At 43.6% G+C, this 26605-nt stretch overlaps 2 protein-coding genes across 3 annotated transcripts in view; both read right to left on the minus strand.

Moving 5' to 3' along the window:
* Nucleotides 1-59, minus strand: part of C1QBP (complement C1q binding protein) — a 5664-nt gene extending 5605 nt beyond the window's left edge. Inside the window, 1 exon segment of the mRNA XM_008061922.1 lies at nt 2-59. Coding sequence (XP_008060113.1) covers nt 2-59 — 58 coding nt within the window.
* A 3308-nt stretch (nt 60-3367) lies between these two features.
* DHX33 (DEAH-box helicase 33) lies at nt 3368-26602 on the minus strand. 2 transcript variants are annotated; one of them, XM_008061977.2, is made up of 12 exons: nt 26487-26602; nt 22287-22447; nt 21401-21628; nt 21037-21207; nt 16687-16872; nt 15893-16004; nt 14199-14358; nt 13944-14032; nt 10584-10711; nt 10011-10214; nt 7356-7442; nt 4020-5000 (listed from the first exon to the last, which is right to left on the minus strand). In XM_008061977.2, exons 3-12 carry the CDS (start codon nt 21557-21559, stop codon nt 4692-4694), a joined length of 1605 nt encoding a protein of 534 aa, XP_008060168.1. In that variant the 5' UTR covers nt 21560-21628; nt 22287-22447; nt 26487-26602; the 3' UTR covers nt 4020-4691. The 2 variants fall into 2 exon arrangements, with proteins under 2 accessions (XP_008060159.1, XP_008060168.1); XM_008061968.2 differs by lacking the exon at nt 22287-22447 and having other exon boundaries at nt 3368-5000.
* Between the last annotated feature and the right edge of the window lie 3 nt (nt 26603-26605).

The raw sequence follows: 26605 nt of genomic DNA on the forward strand, positions 1-26605 counted from the left end.
CGGAGGCCAGCGGCGGCGGAGCCCAGGGCACGGGGCACGCAGCGCAGCAGCTGCAGCATCGCGCAGGCAGCAGCGAACACGTGCGGAAGCGAAGGACGACCCGGGTTGAGGCGCCCCCTGACCTCGCGCGCCACCGGAAGCCCCGCCCTAGCCGGGAAGTGCCGCCCTAGCCCGGAAGCGCCTCTGCCGGCGCCCTAGAGACCGAAGCCTGTGTTCGGAACCGCGCCCTCTGCTGGGAACCTCCGGCCTAGCCTCCCAGGGGCCTCGTCCGTGTTCCTGCGGCGTGAGTCGTTTATCTGAGGCTTTCTCTTTCTCTCCAGCGGCTGCTTATACACTCTCCGTTTCCACCTACTGTTCTTAAAACACTCCAGGCTTTCTGACTGCGTGGAGTGCACTCTTGTTCCCCAACTCACACCAAACCCGGCTCCAGGGTCTTAGGAGACCTTCCTAGAACTTCCTCTCTTGCACCTAATGGGAACTTGCGCTTGGGAACAGCCAGCCACTACGCTTGATTTCCCCTTCAGCAGACACCTCCTGGCATTTCTGGCTTACCAGCCTTCCTTGCGCCTCACCAGACGTGAGATGCTGAGAGGCAGGATCCATGATCAATTTCGGCGATCTTCCCTCTCCGCATCCTCCAACCTTGCCCACGAGTTAAATGGAACATTTTTCCGGGGACAGGAAGCCAAGGCTTACCTCAGATTTAGGTTATGAACCAATGATCTAGGCGGGCACGGTGGTTCACGTCTGTAAAGCGGAGGCGAGAAAATTGCCTGCGCCCAGGGGTTGGAGACCAGCCTGAGCAACTAACTTGGCGAGACCTCGACTCTACAATAAATCAAAAAGTTAGCCGAGCGTGGTGGCGTGTGCCAGTATATCTAGCTACTTGGAAGGCTGAGGTGGAAGGATCGCCTGAGACCAGCAGGTTGAGGCTGCGGTGGCCATGAGTGTGCCACTGTACTCCAGCCTGGGTCACTGAGTGAGACTCCAACAACAACAAAAAGATCCTACCTTCTCAGGATACACAGGACATATATGGTACCAAGAAGTTATGTCTTGCCAAATTAGTGATGAGACTAAAACTCAATATTTTCTAAACAGCTTTCTATGGATGAGGGAAAGGAGACCCAAAAAACAAGCCACATACATCATGTACAAGATTCATTTTTAATGGTTTTTACACTCTAGTGCAAATGAGCATTATATACAACAGCTGTTTCTATAGTTATTTGTTTTAATATGACCAAACTCTCAAAATACAACATAAGCCTGAACCAACGTTTTTCTCCCTGTAATTTTTTTCTGTAAGTTGTAATATTTTGATCAAACACAATTCCCACGGATGCAAGTATTTCCTTATATACTCAAGGAATGTTATCTTAGATGCATGGCCACAGTTCCAAGCAGTTCCTGGAACCTGGAGGTTAGTGGCTTTATACATCACTGTACAATACAAAATTAGTTTTGCCCGCAAAGCAAAACTTGCCTCTGTTTTGACATCTCTTAAAACTAGCAGCGATGCAGCATTAAGGGTTTTTATCAAGGACCTGGTGTGTGCAGTCTTCTCCCTTGTAATGAAATGTGTGTTACTCTGGATGCTTCGCACTCCATGATTACTAGAAGAGAAACACCTGAGGCATGCGAGCTGCTTAGAGTGCATGTATTTACATGAAGCTGCTCATGGGAGCTGGTGATTCGTCCAGATATGGATTTCATAGGTAGGAAAAGAGGTGTCACACCATCAGAGATTTTACCAATTGAAAAGAGTAGCTGAAGATTATATTGCAATATCATTGTGAAATATTTAACACCTTGAGAAAATTTAAGTTGAAAGTATACTATCCCCTGCAGCTCAATATAAATAACTATTTCTTTGTATGTGGAGTCAGAATGGATTTTCCAATCTGATTTTAATCCCTGAGCAGCTATGTTAAAAATTAACTTTTTTAAAAGCCCAATAAAAAACTAAATATTGTATTAAAATTCTACCACAATGTTACAGTGATAAAACATATTTCTGTACAGAAACAGTAAAGCTACTTAGAAGCTGTTTACATCCTTTACCTCTCAGAAAAGGACAGACATTTCTGGAAACTATTCAAGTACTTAAGCTGGACATAAATTACTCCAAGATAAATTTTACTTGACCCACAAGACATCTCTAGCTTGAGAGATAATTTGCCGAGAAACATAATAAATTGCCCCACCCCAACTTTTTACCAGCACTATGAATGTTTTATTAAAAATACAATGTACTCTTTTACCAAGTCAGGCTAAATATCCTAGTCTCCTATTGAATGGATGGGAAAAATATACTTAAAAAAAAAAACCTGCTGGAAAATTTTTCAGAAAGTCAGAAATGGTATAAGAACTGGTTCAAAGTTTAAGAATTCATCATGGCCGGGCATGGTGGCTCAGCCTGTATCCCAGCACTTTGGGAAGCCAAGGTAAGAAGATTGCCTGAGCCTGGGTGTTCAAAACCAGCCTGGATAACTTGCTGAGACCTCATCTCTACAATAAATCACACACACACAAAAACTAGCCAGGCATGGTGGCATGTGTCTGCTTGAGTGGCTGAGGTGGAAGGATCACCTAAGTCCAGCAGGTTGAGACTGTGGTGGCCGTAAGCGTGCCACTGCATTCTAAGCGGGGCGACAAGAGTGAGACTCCAACTAAAAAAAAAAAGGACATGAGAAAACTTGAGCCAGAAAAAAAAATTCAATAAGATAAGGCATATAGGATCTGTGAAGTCTTATTTGGCCTAAATATAACCATTTCTAATAGAAATAATTATCCAAACACCACTAAACACTGGCTAAAAGCTTGACTACACAGAACCATGGCTAGTGTTGTAAATGAAGACTGAGTCAGACTTGACAGATACAACTGTGGTCAGATGAGACCCTGGAATGGGAGTACTCCATCAGGCCACAGTCTCTGAAAAGATTGCTGGACCCTGAGTGAAGAAACTTTCCATGGTCTCTGAAGAGCCTCTTAGGCAGTTTGGCCTTCTACTTATAAACTGTATGATTCATTCTGTAAGAAATGACAAAATAGGCTGTGTGTGGTCTATTAATCCTAGCACTTCGGGAGGCTGAGGCAGGAGGATTGCTTGAGCCCATGAGTTTGAGACCAGCCTGGGCAACATAGCAAGACCTCTTCTCAACAAAAAATACAAAAATTAGCCAGGCATGATGCTGCACACCTGTAGTCCCAGTTACTCCGGAGGCTGAGGAGGAAAGATTGCTTGAGTCCAGGAGGCTGAGGCTATGGTGAGCAGTGATTGTGCTACTGCACTCCAGCTTGGGTGACAAAATGAGACCACAACTCAAAAAAAAGGAAAGAAAGGAATGACAAAAGACTACACAGATGTATTTGAACCAATTAAGCACAATGATAAAGAGCTAGATCTTGGCTTCATCCAAACATCCTCTGGGGAAAGATTATTTGCTTTTGATAATTAAGTAGCTAAAAAAGAACCATTAAAGTCTTTTTCCTTTCTCAAAATATCAGAACAGGAAAAGACTGTGGAGATCCTCTATTCCCTCTGACAAATGTAGACAATGAGGGTTAGAGAGGGATGCCTGACAGCAGCAAAGCCAGATTGTCTCAAGTCCCTATGAAGAAGGAAGAGAGATCACAGAAAGTCAGTAAAATACAAGAATATGAGAGACCAGATGTGGTGGCTGGGATGGGCTGATGCTCTCTGGGTACTCACCTACCATGTACCCTCCCCTACCGTCCATACCCCACAGCTCTAACCAGGGGCCCTGCCTAAAAAGAAACAGCTGACGTGGAGCACGGAGTCATTCCTCATGCTCACACGCTCACAGGTGCCTAATCAAAGAGAAAAATGTCAACTGGGGATGTGGGAGTGACATACACACACTCAACAGTAAAAGGTCAGTTTTCCATGTCTGCACTTGACATGATTCAAAAGGTACAAATCAACTTTCATCCAGGAAACTTACCTGTCTCCTGAAAGCACTGATGGGGACACACACCACAAAGGTGGGGAGGACCAAGATACTCCTTTACTAGCCTCTGCTTGGAGACAGACATAGAGCAGTCCACCCCCTGAGACATGAAGGATCAGTAGGGATGGTCATCCCAAGAGGTAAAAGACAACAGCACCTCCCTCTGGAAACTTCTACAGAAGTCAGTTGCTTATGTTTTTTGCTTTAAAGCTTCATACAGATAGACATTAAAACAGAACCAAGGAACAACATGCAAGCTCTGCAGACTCCTAAGGCCTCCTTCCAGAAAATCCTTCTCAGTCACAAGAACTTAGATGATGTTGTACTTGACTCACATCCTGTAGAAAGCAGTAACATTAGGCATAATGACTCACAGCTCGTTGTATGTCTATCGTGCACCAGGCATAGCTCTGGGTACTTTCTGCTTATCTCTAAACTCCATGACCCCAATCATGTAAGAATTATTATTACCCTCATTTAGTAGATGAGGAAACTGAAGCTCAGAAGTTACTCACCAAAGACACCCAGCAAGAACCAGAAGCACAATTGTGAAGTTTCCAAGGTATAAATGATATGTACACATCTACATGGTTCAGGCCCAGGAGTTTAGACAAAGACATTTTTAAGCTCCTGGAAGCTGGACACATTCAGCTACAAGGACAGCTGTGGTCCAAGCTCCCAGTCCCTGCAATCCTGGCAGCACCCTGGAGTGGCTCAGTTCCTGGCGGTTCTCAGTTTCCTCCTGAAGTACTCGGGGGCAGCCTCGTATAGCCACTCGGCGTCTACCACGCAGAGATCCCGCATGTAGCGCTTGTTGGTGTAAAGCAGCTCAGTGTACACGACGCAAGCTGGCTTGCAGTGGAAGAGGACAGACGAGGGGTGAATGGCCACTGGCTGGTGGGTATCCGTGGTGACATAGGTACCGTCTGGCTGAAGCTCGGCAGTGCTCATGAAAAGACTGTGAGCCAGGCAGCGGCGGATGCTCTCCGTGTCTCCTCGGGATGACGTGATTGGCATCGACATCTGTTTCAGGAGAACGTGACAAGGAGAAGACACCAAACATAAACACTGCACAGCACGATACCAGGTATTGGGGCAGCTGAGCCTAAAATGCAGGCCATTTGCAAGCCTAACAAAGTGGTTGATGACATTCAGAGGCTGTTGCCTCAGGTGCCTTAGGAATTAGCAAGATCAGAGAAGAAGGCACAGCTGAAGGCAGACCGACCAAAAACTGGGAAATTAACACCTGGGAGCAGAAGGACTGGATGGGAGATATGCATATAAGCCACCAGACCACAGGCATGCTGGTGACTCATCCTCACCTAAATTTCATCAGGATGCCCCCAAAGGAAAGGCCTGTCCCTCTTGCTTTGACTACATCATCATCTCCTCACTCCAACTCCTCTTATGTATTGCTGCCAAATTCCTCTTCCTAAAGCACAACTTAAATCATTCTTATCCACTCAAAACCCTCCAATGTCTCTACTGCTCCTGGCAAAACAAGGCAAACTGCCCGTGGTGAAGCTGTGAATGAGCCACCCTGAGCCTGGCTCACCTGTCTTTTCTCTCAATCCTCCTCTTTAGATGTCCCGTGGTCCTTCATAGCTGGTTGCCTTCTCTTCCCTAGCCCCGTTTCATGATTCCTGTCTCTGTGCCTTCGCGTTTGCTGCCCCAAGTAGAAATGCTGCCCTTCATCAGTCAATGTCCCTGTTCTGCCACCCTTGCTGAGTGGGTCATATAACCTTACTGCCCTAGCCATAGCCAAATAGACCAGTGGTGCACACTTGCTTGACCTATGCTGGCCAGCCTCTCTCTTCTAGGCATTTAGGTCTGAAATGGGAAATCCAGTCAATCTCTGGTAGGCTCTTGAGGGACAAAGTTACATAAAGCAATTGCCTGCATATGGAAGTAGAAGGTGAGAAGAGAGAGCAGTCTAAACAAAGAGAACCAGCTGCCTCAGCTCCTGACAGCCTTTTCTGGTTCTTTATTCCAATCTCTTGTGGAGCATGGCTATATTTCCAGCTCACAGACTCCAAGAGAGACCTCTCTCTTTTTTTTTTTTTTGAGTTGGAGTCTCTCTGTCGCCCAGACTGGAGTGCAGTGGCACACTCCCGGCCACCACAGCCTTGACCTGGTGGGCTCTGGTGATCCTTCCACTCAGCCTTCCAAGTAGCTGGAACTAGAGGCGCGCGCTACCACGCGCCCAGGTAATTTTTGATTTATTGTAGAGATGAGGTCTCGTCAAATTGCCCAGGTGGGTCTTGAACCCACGGGCTCAGGCAATCCACTCACCTCAGCTTCCTAAAGTGCGGGATTACAGGCTAAGCCATGGAGCCTCTTGAGACCTCTTTATCCGTTAAAATAGCTCCATTTTTTCCTTTATGATGGTTCGAGGGCTTTTGTTTTTGGCAATCAGCTGATCCTTCCTGATGAAGACTCTGTTTTATCTCTTTATCTGTCAAGATTTAGCTCAGTTGTTACCATCTCCAAGAAGCCCCAGAGGCTAATTGGCGGTCTCTTTTTCCAGACTGGTAGCTTCACCATTCACTGGCTGTGTGATCTGGGCAAATTACTTAACCTGTTTAGGCTTAGTTTCATCATTTTAAAATGGGAATAGTAACAAAGTCAACCTTATGAATGAAATGAGGATTTAAATTAAGGTAGTCACATAAAAAGTGTTTAGAATAGAGCCTGAATAAATGCCTCATAAATGATAGTGATTATTATGATTATTGTTGCCTCCTTGCATGAGTATATGTATGACAGACTGCCTCTCTAGATTGTTTCTTTAAATACTTACTCATAGACATGTCTGTAAAATCCCAGAACTTTGACCAGTGCCTGGACCATAAAGAGAGGCATTTTTGGCAATTAAAGGGTCCTAGTTTCAGAACGAATACTACTACCAATAATACATTGAGAAAACTCATGAAGCTAAGCAACAGACTGGCAGGAAAACTGGTCAAGCACAAAAGGGGGTTTGGAAAAATGTGTAAAATACAGAATACAATAGGCTACTAACAGAAGAAACGTCTCTCATGCTGACAATAAGCTGCTGGCATCAGACACTGGCAGAGGTCCAGGCTACAACTGTCTCCCAAGAACAAGTGCAAGTCTGTATTGAGGGGATTATCTCAGAAGGGGCCCACGCACAAAGACATTCAACACAGAGTTATGACAGCAAAAGACACCACGGAGTTGTGTATGACAGCAAAACCTCCACTTCTCAAGTGGATTTCTGGGAAGTTTTTACTTTCTTCCTTATTTGTAAAATTTTCTACAATGAAATTCTTTTTATAAGCACTAGCAACTAAAAAAGTTTTACCCAGAAAAAAGTGCCAGTTTAGTCCCCCAAACAATACCAGAAAGAGACAATACCTTTAAGCAGATGTCCCTCAGCTGTGCTCTGACTTCAGCTACCAGCATCATATTCTTGCTGTTAACAAAATTCTCTTTGCACCAGTCCTAAATAGGAAAAAAAAAATAGATATCACAATCATCTCATTTCTGTAGGGGAAAAAAAAAAAACAATTATACCAAAATATTTAGAACACAGTTGAATTGAGAGGGAAAACTTCAGGTGCCAAAAAGGAATGTAGGAAAATATCTTTATATCAAAATGTATGAACCAAAAGGGAAAATATTAATAATTTAAACTAAAGGAGTCTGGGTATGGTGGCTCATAACCCCAACACTTTGGGAGGTTGAGACAAGGGAACTTAGTGCTAAAGCCCAGGAGTTTGAGGCTGCCGTAAAGCTATGATTGCGCCACTGCACTTTAGTCTGGGTAACAGAGCAAGACTCCATCTTTAAAAAAATAAAAATAAATAAAAAAAATAAGGAAAACTAAAGCATTAGTGCCACCAGAATATATATATCTTAATTAAAAATTAAGATAAAGACAAATACCCACTAGAAAAATGGACAAAACTTTTTTAGTTGCTAGTGCTTATAAAAAGAATTTCATTGTAGAAAATTTTACAAATAAGGAAGAAAGTAAAAATGAAGACAACTCACAGAAGAGGAAATATAAATGCCAATAACGTTATATAAGGATTCTTAATCTCTTGAGGAATCATGGCAATGTAGTTTAAAATAACTGAGATATTATTTCACATCCATCAACTTGGCAATAATTAAGGTCATTTCAGCTAAGAGTTGAAGAGTATGGTAGAAATAGAAACTCTTGTATCTAACTATGAAGAGTTTTCTTTTTTTTTTTTTAGTTTGAGTCTCACTCTGTAGCCCAGGCTGGAGTACAGTGGCATGCTCACAGCCACTGTAGCCTCAACCTACTGGGCTCAGGTGATCCTTCAGTCTCAGCCTTCCAAGTAGCTGGCACTACAGGCCCATGCCATCACACGTGGCTAATTTTTTGATTTATTGCAGAGAAGAGGTCTTGCCAACTTGCCCAGGCTTGTCTTAAACCCGTGGGCTCAGGCAATTCTCTCACTTAGGCCTTGCAAAGTGCTGGGATTACAGGCATGAGACACCATGCTTGGCCAGTTTTGTTTCTTTAAAAAAAAACTTCATAGAGATGTCATCTCACTACGTTGCCTAGGCTGGTCTTAAACTGTGGCCTCAAATGATCTTCCCACCTCAGCCTCCCAAAGCACTGGGATTACACCATGCCTGGTTGGGAGTTTAAAGCAGTGCTGACAACTTTGGAAGTCACCTGTCAGCCTGGCAAAGCTGAAAGATCTACCCCAAACCCCAGCAGGTTCACTTGTAGGGGTCTGTCCCCGAGAAATTGTACCCCACATTCCTGAGGAGCCCTGCACAGGATGGTCATTGAAGTACTAGAAGTGCAAAGAAATTGCAAAAGGACAGTATAAGAAAAATTTATATTTATAGTGTATCATGTTGATGGATGTGAAGTAAAAGGATGTTCTTGCCCATGGGGAACCCACACCTCAACTTCAGGATAGTATATTAGGGAGTAAGGACTAGGAAAAGAGAGGAGGCCGGGCGTGGTGGCTGACACTTGTAACCTAGTACTTAGGGAGGCTGAGGTGAGAGGATTGCCTGAGCCCAGGGGTTCAAGACCAGCTGGGGCAACTTGGTGAGACCTCATCTCTACAATACTACAATGGGAGTGGTGGTACATGCTGGCAGTTCCAGCTACTTGTAAGGCTGAGACAGAAGGATCACCTGGGCCCAGCAGGTAGAGGTTACAGTGGCCATGAGTGTGCCACTGCACTCCAGCCTGGGTGACAGAGACTCCAACTCAAAAAAAAAAAAAAAAAAAGAGAGAAGAGAAGGGCTTTCACTATCTACAGTACTTTATTTCCTTAAATAAATTGAGTTTACAACTGCTAAAACTCGGGTGATGGCTTTTTTTGTTTTTAAATGTAAAAATATGCACACTATAGCATGATTTCTGATTTTATTTTTAAGTCCAGGCTGGAGTGTAATTGCATGATTATGGCTCACTGCAACCTTGAATTCCTAGGCTCAAGCCATCCTTCCATGTCAGCCTCTCAAGTAGCTGAGACTAGAGGCACACACCACAATGTCTGGCTAACTTTTGTATTTTTTTGTAGAGACAAAGTCTTACTATGTTGCCCAGGCTGGTCTGGAACTCCTGTTCTCAAGCAATCCTCTCACTTTGGCCTCCCTAAGTGCTGAGATTACAGGTGTGAGAGACCACATCCAGCTTGATTTTATTAATACATGAAAGAATATATTGCCATTTTCTATTTTGGCCCAAGAAACTAAAGTATCATGCCAGCAAAAACTACTATGAAGGAAGTTAGGGACAGGTGGGGGAAAAAACATTTTGTGGTTAAGAAGTTGAGTCACCATATTCTTAATTAACTTGCTCAATTAAGTATGAGTTAAACACAAGCAGAAGAAAGGTTGGAATGATATTTTTTCCCTGGTAATCTCCCAGTACTCAGACATTTCTGAAATGACATCTGGCTTTCTTATTGTGACTTTTTAGATAATTCAGCCAAAAAGGGAAGGTACACTTAAAATGCATGCCAGAAAGAAGCAGCTTTCACTTGAGAAAAGAAACAAGACAAGGGTCACCTTATTTCCACCTATGTTTTTGAAGGTTCGGTAGATATTGAGCAGGGTAATGTGATCCCCCTCACTGGATATGAACTTCTTCCGTACTCCCTGCACTTCATCTCGCCGGGAAGGAGGGTTGTGGAGGACACTGTCCACAGACAGCAAGGAGACAATGGTCAGGATCTCTTCTGTGCAGTGGAATTTGGGGGACAGGAGGATGGTCTGCAAATCAAAATGAAAAATTGTGTAAAACCAGCTTTTTCTCAGCTTCTGAATACAATACCTCTGTATATTGCGTTTGCAGTTTCCCATCTAAGGAATTAAAGGGCAAGTGTTTCTATAACCATGACTACGTACATTAACATTATTTTACTTTTTTGTACAACAGATGACTGCCTTCCCCACAGGATTCCAAATTCCTTGTGGATAGGGCTCATGATTTAGTATGTCCGTGAATCCCACACTATATAAATCAGGGTTATACACAAAGTAAAGTGAGATTAATGTAGAAGCCACTGGGTTCAGGAGTCTACTTTGGGATGGCTAACCTGTAATGCACAGAAAGGGGACTGAGGAGAGGGTATCATTTACTTTGGCAAATTTGGGTTCTAAAGGAAATGCTGCCATCTTTCTTCCAATTGGAGTCAGGGTAAGCTGGTCATCCTTATGTTCAAGAGCACCTAACAGGTCCAGTTGGGCAATGGCCGCCTGAATGTGATCTAAAGAAACAGAGACATAAAAAGGAGCCAAAAATCCAAAAAAGGATGCAGTTGCAGCTTGTTCAGCACTTCTGGAAACTTTTGATAACTCTACATCAAACAATAGCAAAGACCACAACAACCACTGCCCCGACACACCTGTCAAAGCTATTAATCACATCATCGTCTTCAGTTCAGTTTCCTTTTTAAATGACCTGTAATTTGGTAACATGTATATAAATTCTGAATACATATACTCTTTGAGCCCAGTGATGTTACACTTACAAATTTCACCTACAGCTACACTCATATGTTGTACAGAGAACATATCTCCAGAAGCAAACATGTAACTATGAAAATATCAGTTGCCTCAGAGGCCACCTGGGAGGCTCGAGTCAAGGGGTGAGAAGGACATTATTTACCATTTATTCTTTTATAATTTTTGGACCATGTAAATACATTACCTATTAAAGATAAAATAGCAGTTCTAAGGATATAGTAAATATGTACATACTAATAGCAAATGATCTGTAAAATATGCTAAGTGAAAAAAGCAATGTGCTTTTCATGGCTTTTCTAAAGCAATCTTTATCAGTAGGAGAATGGATACATTTTGGTTTATTCACGGAATGGAACAGCATTTAGTGGTGAAAAGGCATCAAGACAAATAAACCTTACAGAATGTATTGAATAAAAAAAGAGAACGTTACTGGAGGCTAAATACATAAACATGCAAACTGAAACAAGATTGTTGAGGGATACATATGAATATAGTAAACAATAAAGAAAAGCAAGGAAATTACAAACAAAATAAGGGGGAGCAGTTACCCTAAGGGAGTGGAAAGGAGGTGAGGGCGGCCAGAGAGGGGTCCCAGGGCTTCGATGGCACTGGTAATGGGTACACAGGTGTTGGTTTTATTATTCCTTATCTACCTAGGATGGAGTACAGTGGCAAGATCATGGCTCACGGCAGCCTCAACCTCATGGCGTCCTTCTGCCTCAGCCTCCTGAATAGCTTGAACTACAGGTGCATGCCACCTTGCCTGGTTAGTTTTTTTTTTCTTTATGTAGGAATAGAGTCTTACTATGTTGCCCAGGCTGTTCTCAAACTCCTGGGCTCAAGCAATCCTTCCTCCTCAGCCTCCCAAAGTGCTAGGATTTAGGTGTGAGGCATGGCATCCAGCCTATTGTTTTTGTTTTGTTTGTTTGTTTGTTTTGAGTTGGAGTCTCACTCCTTGCCCAGACTGGAGTGCAGTGGCCGCTCCCGGCCACTGCTGCCTCCACCTGCTGGGCTCCAGCGATCCTTCCACCTTAGCCTTCCAAGTAGCTGGAACTACAGGCGCACGCTAGGACACCCGGCTAATTTTTGATTTATTGTAGAGATGAGGTCTCACCAAGTGGCCCAAGCGGGTCTCGAACCCACAGGCTCAGGCAATCCATTCACCTCAGCCTCCCAAGGCGCAGGATTACAGGCTGAGCCACCGAGCCCACTTAGTTTTTGTTTTAAAAGAAACTACATACACTTGCATATGCAAAGATTTTCTCTAGAAGACAACTAGAAAATGGTCCCAGTAGTTGCTCTAGGGGAGGAAAACCATGAACTTGAGGATCAGGGTGGGACCCTTATACACCCATCAGTTGTTTACTTTTTCTTTCTTTCCTATATTCAAGGTCTCACTCTTTTGCCCAGACTGGAGTGCAGAGGCACAGTCATAGCTCACCACAGCCTCAAACTCTCAGGCTCAAGTAGTCTTTCCTCCTCTGCCTCCCAAGTAGCTGGAACTACAGGCACACATCACCACACCTGACTAATATTTTGATTTTTTTTTTTTTTTTTTTTTGTAGAGACAAGGTATTGCTATGTTGCCTAGACTGGTCTCAAACTCCTAAGCTTAAGCAATTCTCCAGTCTTGGACTCCCAAAGTTCTGGGATTATAGGCATGAGCCATCATGCCTAGTCACTTGTTTACATTTTTCTTTCTTCTTTTTTTTTTTGAGTCGGAGTCTTACTCTGTCGCTCAGGCTGGAGTGCAATGGCACACTCATGGCCACCTCAGCCTCGACCTGCTGGGCTCAAGCGATTATTCCACTTTAGCCTTCTAAGTAGCTGGAACTACAGGTGTGTTCCACCACACCTAGCTAATTTTTTGACTTATTGTAGAGATGTGTCTTGTCAAGTTGTCCAGACTGATCTCAAACTCCTAGGCTCAGGCAATCCTCTCGCCTCCCAAAGTGCTGGGATTACAGGCATAAGCCACCATGCCTGGCCTTCCTTTTTTTCCCCCTTACCAATTGCATTTCTTCTCTTAAAGGAAAAAAAAAAAAATGGTGCACTGATGAGAGACCAAGTGCCAAAGTTACTATCATGAAGAATCCCAATTATTGTTTTCTTCCTCCACAGAGAGATCGCTAATGAAGGGCAAAGGCTAACCAAATTTCAGTTAAAAGCAAAGAAATTTGATCTTAGCAGTCCTTGCGCAAATAAAAGTTCAATAGGGCCAGGAACAGTGACTCAAGCCTGTAATCCCAGCCCTCTGGGAGGCCAAGGTGAGAGGACTGCCTGAGCCCAGGAGTTCAAGACCAGCCTGAGTAAATCGGAGAGAACTCATCTGTACAATAAATCAAAAAATTAGCCAGGTGTGTTAGTGTGTGCCTGTAGTTTTGGCTACTTGGAAGGCTGAGATGGAAGGATCGCCTGAGCCCAGCAGGCGGATACTGGGGTAGCCATGAATATGCCACTGCACTCCAGCCTGGGCAATGGAATGAGACACCAACCCCCCAAAAAGAAAGTTCAATAGGTTTCTATAGTATCGCAAGGACCCATTTGATGACCTTCACTGGTTTCAGATGTTAAGGAATCTGACTATGAGTCCCTATATGATGATGCTGACAGAACAAAACCTATCATTTCACAGCTGGGAGTAGTGAAACACACCTGTAGTCTCAGTTACTCAGGAGGCTGAGGCAGAAGGATCACTTGAGCCCAGGAGTTCAAGGTTGTAGTGTCCAATGATTGCACCTGTGAACAGCCACTTCACTCCAGCCTGGGCAACACAGCGAGACCTTATCTCTAAATAAATAAATAAATCAGTCTATCATTTCATGATAATTTCGAGGGACTTCTCTGATGGTTAATGTTATTATCCACAGAATTAAATAAACAAAAGAAGATTACACCAAAATACTTTTTTTTCCAAAATACTTTTTTTTTGGGGGGGGAGTTCATTTGTTGTTTGTCTACTTGCCTACTTACCTGGAGATGGTTTGGACATGAAGTCAAAGGTGAGCACATTTGGGACTTTCATTGCTAGAAGCTGAAGTATCACACTGGCCAGGTTACATCTGTAAGAATACAAGATGACAGGCATTCATCTGTCTCCAATTCCCCTGCCTGTGAATCAGAACCGCTTACCAAGGAGTAAAAACCACAGTTCTGGGCAAGCAAAAGCAAACAGGAAAGAGAGACATGGGTACAGATGGCAGGAGTGCAGGAGCAACTGGAGCCTACCTCTGGATCTCTGGCACAGTCATCTTATCAAACTTCTCGAATTCCTCCTCAGTGTAGAGCCGGTAACAGATGCCACTATCCTCTCTGCCAGCCCTTCCTGTGCGCTGCCAGGCCTGTGTCTTTGACACTCGCTGTACTGCTAACACCTCAAGACCACTGTCTAGAAGGAGAATGGGCCCTATTAGTGCTTTATCACACAAACAGTTTCTACAGAGTTGACAAAAAGAAGCATTCCTCAGAACACCAGTGGTTCTTTCTGCAATACAGGAGTCCAGAAAAACTCAAGGCTAAATTAGAAAGCACAAAACGAGGTTGCTCTGCAGTGGTTTGGCCCAGTGTGAAATCTTTTACAAAAACAACAGGAAAACCTCACGCGCATAGCAAACGGCCAGAAGAATGGTTTCTGAGATCTTGGCTTAACTCATATGATGGCCAACTACCCCAGTATGCCTGGAACTAAGAGTTTCCCAGGATGCAGGCCTTTTTGGTGCTAAAATTATTAAAGTTTCCAACAACTAGGATTGTTGGTCATATTACCAATCAATGACTTAGAAATTAAATGCCTCAGCTGGGGGTGGTGGGCCACGCTTGTAATCCCAGCACTTCAGGAGGCAGAGGTGAGAGGACTGTCTGAGCCCATGGATTTGAGACCAACCTGGGCAACATGGCAAGACCTCGTCTCTACAATAAATAAATCAAAAATTAGTCAGGCGTGGTGTCGCATGCCTGTAGTGCCCAGTGACTGCACCTGTGAATAGCCACTTCACTCTAGCCTGGGCAACGCAGCGAGACCCTTCCAGCTACTTGGAAGGCTACGGCTGAAGGATCACTTGAGTCCAGTAGGTCGAGGCTGTGGTGGGGTGGCTGTGAGCATGCACTCTAGCCAGAGCAACAGAGTGAGACTCTGACTGAAAAAAAAAGAAGAAAGAAATTAAATACCTCAAGTCACTTATGTGCTTTATAAAGCAAAGATAATGTGAAGTTTGTTTCCTAGGAGTAAATGTGAAATATTTTCTTGATAAAGGTGTATTCTGTACCAGACACTGAAGACCCATGTGCCTTCACCTACATATCTCTAGGAGACACACATGTGAAAGTTAGCCTCCTAGTAAACACTAGAGCACTTTAGCTAAATATTTGGGAGCAACAATTTCAGCAGCCTCAAGTCATCTGTGAAATAAAACAAGGTATAAAATAGACATGAGTAAAAATTACTTCAAGCAGTTTTCCACTGGATCTTCTCAAGAGACAGCTAGTGCTTTACCCTCTACCCAAGCCTAGAGTATCTGATTCCTTCCTGGAAAGCCTGGGTGCTCTAACCAGCAATACTTAAATACAAATATAATTTCTGATGAGAACCTTTGATTGGCATCAGGTTGTCCTTGGCCTTAGAGCCATCAGTCTTGCCCAACTTGTGAGAGGGCTCCAGACCTTCTGCCCAGGTTTCTGACCCTCTGTTCCCAAGTTTGCTAAACCTGAGCTCTCCTTTCCTGCTTTGACTTCTTGTCTCACATACCTACCTCAGGTCTCCCTTCTGGACACGGCTTCTGGACTGTCTCACTCATGGTGTCTGCCACCCAAATCTCAGTAAGTAACAAACATGAAATGCTCACTTGGGGGAAAACTGTGGGACTACAGTTTCAACAGTTGCTCGCTATACACAGGAGAGACATTCATGAGCTACAAATTCTCACCAGGGTTATACTTCTTTGCTTTAACCATGCCCGTGTCAACTACATATTTTATTCCTGTAATGGTTATGGAGGTTTCAGCGATGTTGGTTGAAATGATCACTTTGCGATAGCCCTAAAAGGAGGAAGAAAACCAAAAAGCCATATGACACACATATGATTCAGAAGTGTTAAAACATATTCTCACCATTAATTTCCACAATTCATTCATGACCAAGAAAAGATGACTTCCTTATTAATGGCAGTCATTCATATTAATGGTTGCTCATTAAATTGGGTAGGGAAGGGGGTTAATCTGAGGCGATGAGATGTAGTGGAACAAGCATAAGATTCAAAAGTAAACAGATGGGGTTGGAATCCTGACCCTGTCGGTGGCTTGCTGTGTGCCCTGGAGCAACTGTTACTGCCCCTCTCAGGGCCTCAGCACCTTCATGGGATCATAAGCTACTTGCTAGTTCTGTGAGGATGAATGTTAGAGTATGCAAGTGTTGGCACAGTGCCTGGTACAGCAGAGCCACATGATATATGGCACTATGAGAAAATGCAGTTTATGTGGCCCGTAGAACAGTCACTCATTTACCTCTCATTCTCCCTCAACCCAACAGTTTTAGTATCTATAGCTGTGCGTTGTATCTGTAGTATATTGAGCACATTAAGCATTGTACCTTCTCAACTAATTGATTGGTACCTGAGCATCCCATCCATCTTATCTGAAGTCTGGTGATAGGCACATAGGTGCCACTGGTGGATTCATCTGAGTGCCCAGAGATGGGGCTAAACAGAAGTAGGGCACTCACCTTTGGAGCCCCTTGGAAGACGCGGAGCTGCTGTGCATAGGGCAGGGAGGCATACAGGGGAAGGACCAACATCGAGGGGCAGCCGTCTGGAAGGTGCTTTGCAATGTCTCGGCAGGTCTTGCTCATTGCTTCGATCTCCTCTTGACCAGTGAGGAACACCAGGATGTCCTGAGAAGAAGGGGCTTCCTATAAAAAAGGTACAGTGGGATTATTAGACAGTGAGAGAAGTACAGGTTGCACTCTGTTTCCCAGAGTTATTTTTCTTAAGTGTGGAAATGTAAATGAGCCTAAATGTTGACGTCTCCTTAGAAGAAAACTCTTACTAGCAAGGCACAAAACTGTAACAAATGCAAGTTAGCCAGCTATGTTTAAAAACCAATTAAGGAAGTTTTGAAGGAAATCACCAGATTGCTTTGGTAACAATACCACGAAAAGCACAATCAGGCAAGCAAATAAGCTTTGCATGGAGCATCTTTCCTTGCATAAGCATCTTGAAAGATGAAGTTGACAAAACAGATGACAAGGAAATCTTAATCCGTGGAAATGACCAGAAGTAGTCACAGTGGAAAAGAAGCCCTTATTTAATGATGCCACCAAAAGCACTTTCATACACCCAAAAGAGTTCACTGTACTTGGATAGCTGCTTGAGACACTGAGGGTCACTGGATTCTTCACCTTCAAAGGGAATAACATCTAAGTGATAATGACATACCTGTTTACAATCTTTCTTTCATATCTGTTCAGATATAATACTTTGCTTGATGTAAAGTGCTCACTGGCAGAATAATTGAAAAAATATTTAATAATAATTATAGTGGCCAGCCTGGGCAACACAGGGAGATCTCATCTCCACAAAAATAAAATTGAAAAATTAGGGGATGTGGTGGCACCCTAGTCTCAGATACTTGGGAGACTGAGGCAGGAGAATTGCCTGAGTCCAGGAGTTGGAGGTTGCAGTGAGCTATGATTGTACCACTGCACCGAAGCCTGGGTGACAGAGCAAGACCCTATCTCTGAAAAAATAAAAACAACAACAACAATAATAATAGTGGCCAGGCCCAGTGGTTCATAACTATAATCCCAACACTTTGGGAGGCCAAGGTAGGAGGGTCCCTTAAGGCCAGGAGTTTGAGATTGGCCTGGGTTACATAGCAAGACCTCCATCTACAAAAAAATTTAAAAATTAACTAGGCATGGTAGCATGTGCCTGTAGTCCTATGCTACTCAGGAGGCTGAAGCAGGAGGACTACTTGAGCCAGGGTTCTAGGTTACAGTGAGTTATTATAGTGCTACAACACTACAGCCTAGGCAAGAGAGTAAGATCCTGTCTCTAAAATATAATAATAATAAACTGTTAATTATTATGTATATATGTAAATATGTATATACCAAAGTATATATACATATTTATATATATATATATTTTAGCCCATCATTAACTGGACAACTGTTCAGGGTATATACAGAAAGGATAAAACTTAAAACAGCCAAAATATCAGTGGGAGAATTCATCAAAGCTATCATATAACTGGACTGTACTGGTAGCAATCAATTCATGAAAAATTCTCATCTCAAGTTTGCTTTTAGCAGTTTCACAAGGCAGACTGATCTTTTCTTCTTCCCAAAATACTACCAAAATTATAGTAAAGGACATTGTCCTGGAAAGACAAAGACATGGGAGATGAGAAGATTCAACCTATTTTTGAAAAATGAAAGACATGGGGAAGAAGGGCTGAATGACTTGGCTGGGAGTCTCCTAAGGGACAAGAGTTGAGCCAACTTCCCCAGGGAAGCCAGAAAGCCTCAGAATTTAAGGAAGTAAGGCAGAGGTGTGTCAGGGGAGAGTGAAAAGCCAGGGATTGGCTCAAAGTCTGAGTACAATGTGGTTAAATCCCCCAGGTTCTCTCCTCTAACCAGCACAACCAGGAGGCTGGGAAGTCATGGGGTGCTGCAATGGACTTCACCATAGGAGAATGATGAAGGGAAGAATCAAGATGACAACTGAACAGAGGCCTAGGAGAGCTATCTGTTCCAACGGGAACAGCAGCATAAAAGACTCTGGGTCTGGGGAAGAAAGACTGGGTTTGAACACACAACAATATTCATGACTGGCTTATAAGAAATGGTGGAATATTTGGGGAAAAATTAGCAACAGCTACATGTAAAACTTGCACAAATACGTTGTCCAAGAAATAAGGTATAGGAATGGTGTGCTGCTGGCAGTGTATGGTCACAATGTTGTTAATACTGATACTGGATTTAGAAAACATTGTGATAGAACTATGTTGAAAGGATGGAGCAGAGAGAGGTGGGGGAAAAGTGTTTTAAAATCCTCAACACTGCATATAATTCCTAATATTGGTAACTCAAGAAATAGCAGTATATTTTAGAAATATGAAAGTAATATGCAGATAAAACAGCTATGGATTGAAACTGAGTACCTACAGAGCAGGAATCTGGAATGGGGAAATAAAAGCAAATGCTATTCTTTTACTTTGAGCATTTTAATATTAACAACTTGACTTTTTTTTTTTTGAGTTGGAGTCTCACTCTGTCACCTAAGCTGGAGTACAGTGGCATGCTCAAGGTCAATGCAGCCTCAACCTGCTGGGCTCAAGTGATCCTTCCTTCTTAGCCTTCCAAGTAGCTGGAACTACAAGTATGTGCCACCATGTACAGCTAATTTTTTGATTTATTGTATAGACGAAGTCTCGCCAAGTTGCCCAGACTGGTCTCGAACCCCTGGGCTCAGGTAATCCTCTCGCCTCCACCTCCCAAAGTGCTTGGATTATAGGTGCAAACCACTATGCCCAGCTACAACTTGACTTTTTAAAACATTAAACTCTATGCATCACTTAATTTAAAACAAAAAATAATTTTAAAAGTTTGCCTCTAGGTTCTCGGAAAGTTAATAGGAAGGTATAAACAGTCCATTTATACAAATAAAATGAATTTACCCATTCAAGTTTTTTAAGTAAGTGTCAAATAAATAAGATTAGCCAAGCGTGGTAGTGCAAGCCTGTAGTTCCGGTTACTTGGAAGGCTGAGGCGGAAGGATTGCTTGAGCCCAGCACATCGAGGCTGCAGTGGCCGTGAGCATGCCATTGCACTCCAGCCTGGGGGACAGAATGAGACTCCAACACACACACACCAAAAAAAAGAAATTCTGAAATATTCCCCTAGGCTGGGTACAGTGACTCATGCCTGTAGTCCCAGTACTTGGGAAGATTGAGGCAGGAGGATCACTTGAGGCCAGGAATTTGAAACCAGCCTAAGCAACATAGTGAGACTTCATCTCTATAAAAATAAATTTTAAAATAGCCAAGTGTGGTGGCATGTGCCTGCAGTCCCAGCTACTCAGGAGGCTGAAGTGGGAAGATCACTTGAGTCCAGGAATTTGAGGTTGAAATGGACTGCTCCACTGCACTCTAGCCTATGTGATAAAATGAGACCCTGTCTTCAAAAATAAAAAATAAAAAAAAGAAAGAAAGAAAAAGAAAAATTATATGAAATTATTTCCCTAACAAAGTTTTGTTTTTTTGTTTTAAAGAAAAACTCTAGCCGGGCTCGGTGGCTCAGCCTGTAATCCTGCGCCTTTGGGAGGCTGAGGTGAGTGAATTGCCTGAGCCCGTGGGTTCGAGACCCGCCTGGGCAGCGAGACCTCATCTGTACAATAAATTTAAAAAAAAAAAAAAAAAAAAAAAAAAATCAGCCAGGCGTGGTGGCGCATGCCTGTAATTCCGGCTACTCGGAAGGCTGAGGCAGAAGGATCGCCGGAGCCCAGCAGGCCGAGGCTGCGGTGGCTGGGAGCAGCCACTGCACTCCAGTCTGGGTGACAGAGTGAGACTTCAACTCAAAAAAAAAAAAAACACACAAAAAAAACACAAAAAAACTCTAAGTTGCAATACACTATTGGGTCAATAGCAACTTTTTTTTTTTTTTTAATGAGGTAGAAGATAGATTATATCACATGTAGTAAGAAAGGCAGTGTTTCACAACAGACTTATTTTAGTTATATATATTGTATGCTGGGTTGTAACATAAATGTGCTTCTTACGGGGTTATGATCAAAAAAAGTTGATAAGTCACTGCTCTAACATATGAAAGTTTTCTGGCTTAGCAGAGGAAAGATGCTGGTCAGAGGTGAATTATTTCTCTTTTTAAGGAAAATAAAAGATACTATAAATGAAGGATAAAAACCTGGACATGGCAAAGGAACCCTTGTTCATCTTGATGCCACAACTCACAGAGCTATTTTCTTTAACAGCTTTTCTTCTCAAGGCTACACGCGTTCACTACCAGCTGCAAGGTAAACCCAAGTTTTGGGGGAATGTGCTCCCCACTCCATACCTGGTGGATCTGGAAGACTGAGACAAGAGCTGCATGTAGGTAATCTTGCTGAGGCTGTTTGGTATAAAAAACCTGGATTGGATGCTGCCGGCCCTCCAGGTAGAGGACAGGGGCACCATTGAAATACTGAGAGAATAGGTCCACATCCATCGTAGCTGACATCACTATCACCTACATAAGAAAACAAAGAGGAGGATGAGAAACAAACTCTGGAAAAGTCTTCCTGTGTTCCTGCCAAGTCCCCAAAGCAGATGACCTCTCCCATCATGGCTAATTTTCTCCCACAGTTCTGAAGCAGAACGGGAAGAAGAAAACACCCTGTGGAAGCAACACAGGCCTATTCCCTTAAACATGCTACACATACTTTGAGAGGCAGCTTCCCCAGTTCCTTTCGCCTCTTCTGTGCAGCTTTCACCACTCCAAAGAGCACATCTGTGTGGATGGTCCGTTCATGGGCTTCATCCAAAATAACACAACTGTACTTCCGAAGCAGAGAGTCTGAAATTGCTTCACGCAGAAGCATGCCATCTGTTAGAAACTTGATCCTGGTGTCTTCTGAGGTGACATCATCAAAACGTACTGTGTAGCCAACCTGTGGGAAGAAACGACTTATTCATTCAACAAACATTTCTTGAGCACTCACTGTGTATCCAGCATTAAGCGAGGCTCTTGAGCTATCACAGTGAGCAAGAACAACATCAACTCTGCCTTACTCCCTCAGGGAGCATGCAGTTCAGTTGGGGAGACAGACAATGGACACGTACATTTAACTGCAATTATGATAACGATTACAAAGAATTTAAAATTAGCCTCCTACCTCAACTTACTTAACAGTTTCATGCAAAGCTATATACAGATACAAAAAAAGTCCAAGGTTTTTTTTTTTTCTTTGAGTCAGGGTCTCACTCTATTGCCCACGCTGGAATACAGTGGCACAAACATGGCTCACTGCAGCTAGACCTCCTGAGCTCAAGTGATTCTTCTGCTTCAGCATTCTGAGTAGCAGGGACTACAGGAGTGCACCATCATGCCCAGCTAATTGTTTTGATTTTTTGGTAGAGATGAGGTTTTGCTATGTGGTCCTGCCTCTGATCTCTCAGGAACTGGTAAAGAACTCTGAGATAGGCCTAAACAACTAGAAGACTAGGCATGAAAGAATGTATGTAAAAGCATCTTGTTCAGAAGTAGGGGGCACAGTAGGAGAACTGTTTAGTCAAGAAGAACTGATAATTAAGAAGGAAATCAGGTACCAGCTTCCCGAGTTCAGTTCTCTTCTCATCTGAGACTCTAGTAGCAAGAGAGATGGCGGCCACTCGACGGGGCTGGGTCACAGCAATGATGCCCTGACGGCTAATTCCACCTTCATAGAGGTACTGTGGGATCTGAGTTGTCTTCCCAGAGCCAGTTTCCCCTAGGAAAGAAAAAAAAGTCTCCTGAAAATGCAAGTCGACACAAATTTCATCTAACGAACAGCTCAAAGTCAGAAGAAAAAGATAAAAGAAAATATTCTGAGTTAGTCAAGCCTCAGGAGAATGGGCACTCATGTATACTGCTGGTAGACTGTTAATTGGTATTGTTTCTCAGGAGGACAAATTGCATTGCAAAGATCTTTAAAATATTTATGTCCTTTGACCCACAATTTCATTTACAGAAATTTATTCTAAAGAAATAATTAAAGGTATGCATTAAAGATATAGTTTCAAAGAAGTTTTATTCAACTTTGCTCCTGACAGAAGAAAACTGCAAACAATATAAATGTTCAACAGAGCCAGGCATGGTGGCTCATGCCTATAATTCCAGCACTTTGGGAGGCAGAGGTGAGAGGATTGCCTAAGTCCAGGGGTTTGAGACCAGCCGGGGCAACTTGGCAAGACCTTGTCTCTAAAATAAATCAAAAAGTTAGCCAGGTATGGTAGTACACGCCTGTGGTTCCAGGTTGTGGTGGAAGGATTGCCTGAGGCCAAAAGGTTGAGGCTGTGGTGGCTGTGAGCATGCCACTGCATTCCAGTCTGACAGAGTGAGACTCTGCCTCAAAATAAATAAATAAATACAAGTTCAACAGGACACTAACTGGTGTAGCAAAAACATAAAATGGCCAGGCGCAGTGGTTCAAGCCTATAATCCCAGCACTTTGGAAGGCCGAAGTAAGAGGATTGCCTGAGCCCCCAGGTTCAAGACCAGCCTGGACAACTTGGTGAGACCTCATTTCTACAATAAATAATAATAATAAAAATTAGGCGGGCATGGTAGTGCACGCCTGTAGTTCCGGCTACTTGGAAGGCTGAGGCAGAAGGATCACCGGAGCCCAGCAGGTCAATGCTGGGATGACCATGAGCATGCCACTGCACTCCAGCCTGGACAATGGAGTGAGACTCCGACTCAAAATAAATAAATAAATGAAATAAAATAAAACACAACCATTATACAGATTTTTAAAAAATGCCTTGCCACTCCCTGCCCTGCCACCTTCTTTCAAACCCTCTGTCTTTGGCCACACTATGACAAAATACCCACCCTCACACTGACTGCCTGGCACACTACAGGATAAGTTAGGCCTCGTGTGTGCGCCCCTAGGGCTGCACAGGTGGCCTTCCTCTGAGTTCCTTAGCAACTTAACTCCCTTGTTTAACTGACCATTCTACATTTAAACAGAAATGTTTAAATGTTTCTGTCTCTCATATGTACTTAAGCATCCTGCATACAGCAAGCACCAAGAAAATGTTATTTGCTGCCCTCTGTGGCTTTCTTTAACAGTGCCTAATTAGAGAAAAAAACTCAGTAAACCTGAGCATCCTTCTCCTCCCTTGTTATCACCACATTTCTCTGACCTCACAGATTCCTACAGTCCCATAATTTGTGCATTTTCTCCTGGTCCAGGACTGGTTGCTCAGCCCTTCTGACCCAGAATTTGATTATTCTGCAATCTTCCTGCTGAATCCACCAGGCAAAACCCCAAACTTGGATCAGTGTTTCTCTGTCCATCTTTCCTGCCCCTATACAAGCATCGCTAAAGTAAAATATAGGATGAGTAACCCTATCCAAAATGTTTGGGACCAGAAGTGTTTTGGATATTGGATTTCTTCAAATTTTGGAATATTTGCATATAGTTACTAGTTAAGCATTTTAAATCTGAAAATCTGAAATGCCACAAAATCCAAAAATTTTTTAGCACCCAATGGGTCATTGGATAGCTTTAGATTTCAGATTTTTGAATTTGAGATGCTCATCCTGTAATTTGGCTGTGCAGAGGCAAATCTGAGTTTGTAGTAGTGCCAAAATGCACCTAGAGGACAGGGCAGGAGGATTGCTTAAGGTCATCAGTCTGAGACCAGCCTGGGTCACATAGTGATACCCTGTGCCTACAAAAATAAAAATAAAAATAAATTAGTTGGGCGTGGTGGTGTACACCTCTAGTTCTGACTACTTGGGAGGCTGAGGCAGGAGGGTTGCTTGAGCCCAGGAGTTTAAGGTTGCAGCGAGTGCTGCTTCTTCTTTCTTTTGAGTTAGCATCTCATTCTGTCACCCAGACTGGAGTGCAGTGGCACGCTCACGGCCACTGCAGCCTTGACCTTTTGGATTCAGGCAATCCTTCCTCCTCAGCCTTTCAAGTAGCTGGAACCACAGGAGCACCACCTCGCCCAGATAATTTTTTGATTTATTGTAGACATGAGATCTTGCCAAGTTGCCCAAGCTTGTCTTGAACCCCTGGGCTCAGGCAATCCTCTCAGCTCTGCCTCCCAAAGTGCTGGGATTACAGGCGTGAGCCACCACACCTGACTGAGCTCTGCTTCTACACTACACTCCAGCCTGGGAGACAGAGTGAGACCCGGTCTCAAAAAATAAATAAAAATAAAATGTTTAAAATTGCACCAAGCTACCATACTGCCATCAATCTTTTTCTTGTTTTTGCAGCCTGTCCTATCTTAACCTTCCCCAAGGACCTGCCTTAAAGCCCTGTGACCCCCATGCTCGTCAGAACTCCTGCAACTATCTCCTGCACCTGTCTCACAGAAAAATTAGGATTCTCAAATATGATCTCCCTCTGCCTCTTCTTACAAGCTTTTCTGCAGTCACACCACTCTTATTTCCTTTCTCCAGCCCTACAATCTCTTAGTCTTCTTCCTTCTCCAGGCTAGCTCTGCATATAGCCCTTGTTGTCATGCCTCCTAATCTTTGCTCTGTTCCTACCCCATGCCTACTGATCTTTATTCTGTTCTAATCCTACTTCAGCCTCCCTCTCTACTGAGTTCTTCCCCTTTGCCTGTGAATACAGATGGTCCTCAACCTAGAATTTTTTTACTTTACAATGGTACACAAGCAATACATATTCAAGAGAAACTACCTCTAGTTTCCATACAACTATTCTGTTTTTCACTTTCAGTACAGTAATCAATAAATTACATGAGACAATCAACACTTTATTATAAAATAGGCTTTGTGTTAGATTATTTCACCCAGCTGTAACCTATTTCAAGTGTTCCGAGCACATTTAAGGTAGGTTAAGTTAAGCTATGATGTTAGGGTATAATGTATGGTTTAGGCGTATGAAATGCATTTTCAACTTAGGATATTTTCTACTTACGAATACAGATTCATCAGAATGTAAGACGGGGACGTAACTCCATCTTAAGTAGACGAGCATCTGTACTTGCAAGATTCTCTCAGCTTCCCTCCTTTTTCTCAAAACAGAAGCCTGCTCCCCCGCCTTCATTCTCCCACCTCCTACTTTAACTTCAGCCCAATGATAAATCAGCTCTTACCCACACAGCTCTGTTGAAGTCGCTCTTGATGGGATCCACAATCAATACTTGGCAACAAATCCATTGGGCTTTTGTGTGTGTGTGTGGTCCACATATTACTGGACCTCACTGTTGCATCTGCCCTCGCTTTTCTTACAACTCTTCCTTTGACTACCAGCATTCCTGGGACCCCCTCTGGCTGCTCATCTCCTCCGTCCTTCTTTAGCTCCTCTTAAATGCTGGGGATTAAAACCCCATGAAATCAGTTTCTGCCCCACAACTCTGCCTCTTTTCATGCACCAGAAACTACGATCCGTTGGGCCGGACTGTTTCTAAGGCTCCAGTTACTCGGGCAGGAGCTCCCCTCTGCCTGGAACGCATTCCCTCTGAGACGAACACTCCACAGACCAGACCAGATCCACTCTTCTAAGCTCCGAAAGCCCCTGGTGTGTCCCTCTACCCTTTCACAGGAAGGGTAAGTCTTTGCCTACACACGTCGGCCACTCGCACCAGGATGTCAGCGCCTCCTGGGCAGGGCTGCCGCACTCATCTCCGAGGCCCCTCTCCTGGTCCAGCACAGAAAAGGTGTTCAGATTTGTTGAAGAAACGAGTAAAAGGTGGAAGAGCGAGTAAGGCACCAAAGAATAACTGTTCTCGCAAAGTCAGGCAGGAGAGGAGAGCAAGGTAGGGCCCGCAGGCATGGCCACTCACCGATGAGGACGGCGCTGTCCAGGTTTCGGAGCTGGGCCAACAGCTGCCCCCGCGCCTGGAAGATGGGCAGACTCCGGCGCTGCAGCTCCACTGCTTCGGGGTGGGGCCTGGCCGAGGGC

Source organism: Carlito syrichta, unplaced genomic scaffold, assembly GCF_000164805.1.
Source record: "Carlito syrichta isolate Samal-C Ts95f unplaced genomic scaffold, Tarsius_syrichta-2.0.1 Scaffold95853, whole genome shotgun sequence".
NCBI classification, from domain to species: domain Eukaryota; kingdom Metazoa; phylum Chordata; class Mammalia; order Primates; family Tarsiidae; genus Carlito; species Carlito syrichta.

Coding starts and splice junctions, on each gene's coding strand:
- DHX33 (XM_008061968.2), bottom strand. CDS start 21,559: ATGCTTCTGCGTGAAGCAATTTCAGACTCTCTGCTTCGGAAGTACAGT. Junction 16,873..21,036: donor CAGTCTTCCAGATCCACCAG/GTATGGAGTGGG, acceptor CCTTTTTTATAG/GAAGCCCCTTCTTCTCAGGA. Junction 10,215..10,583: donor TAGAACCCAAATTTGCCAAA/GTAAATGATACC, acceptor TTTGATTTGCAG/ACCATCCTCCTGTCCCCCAA.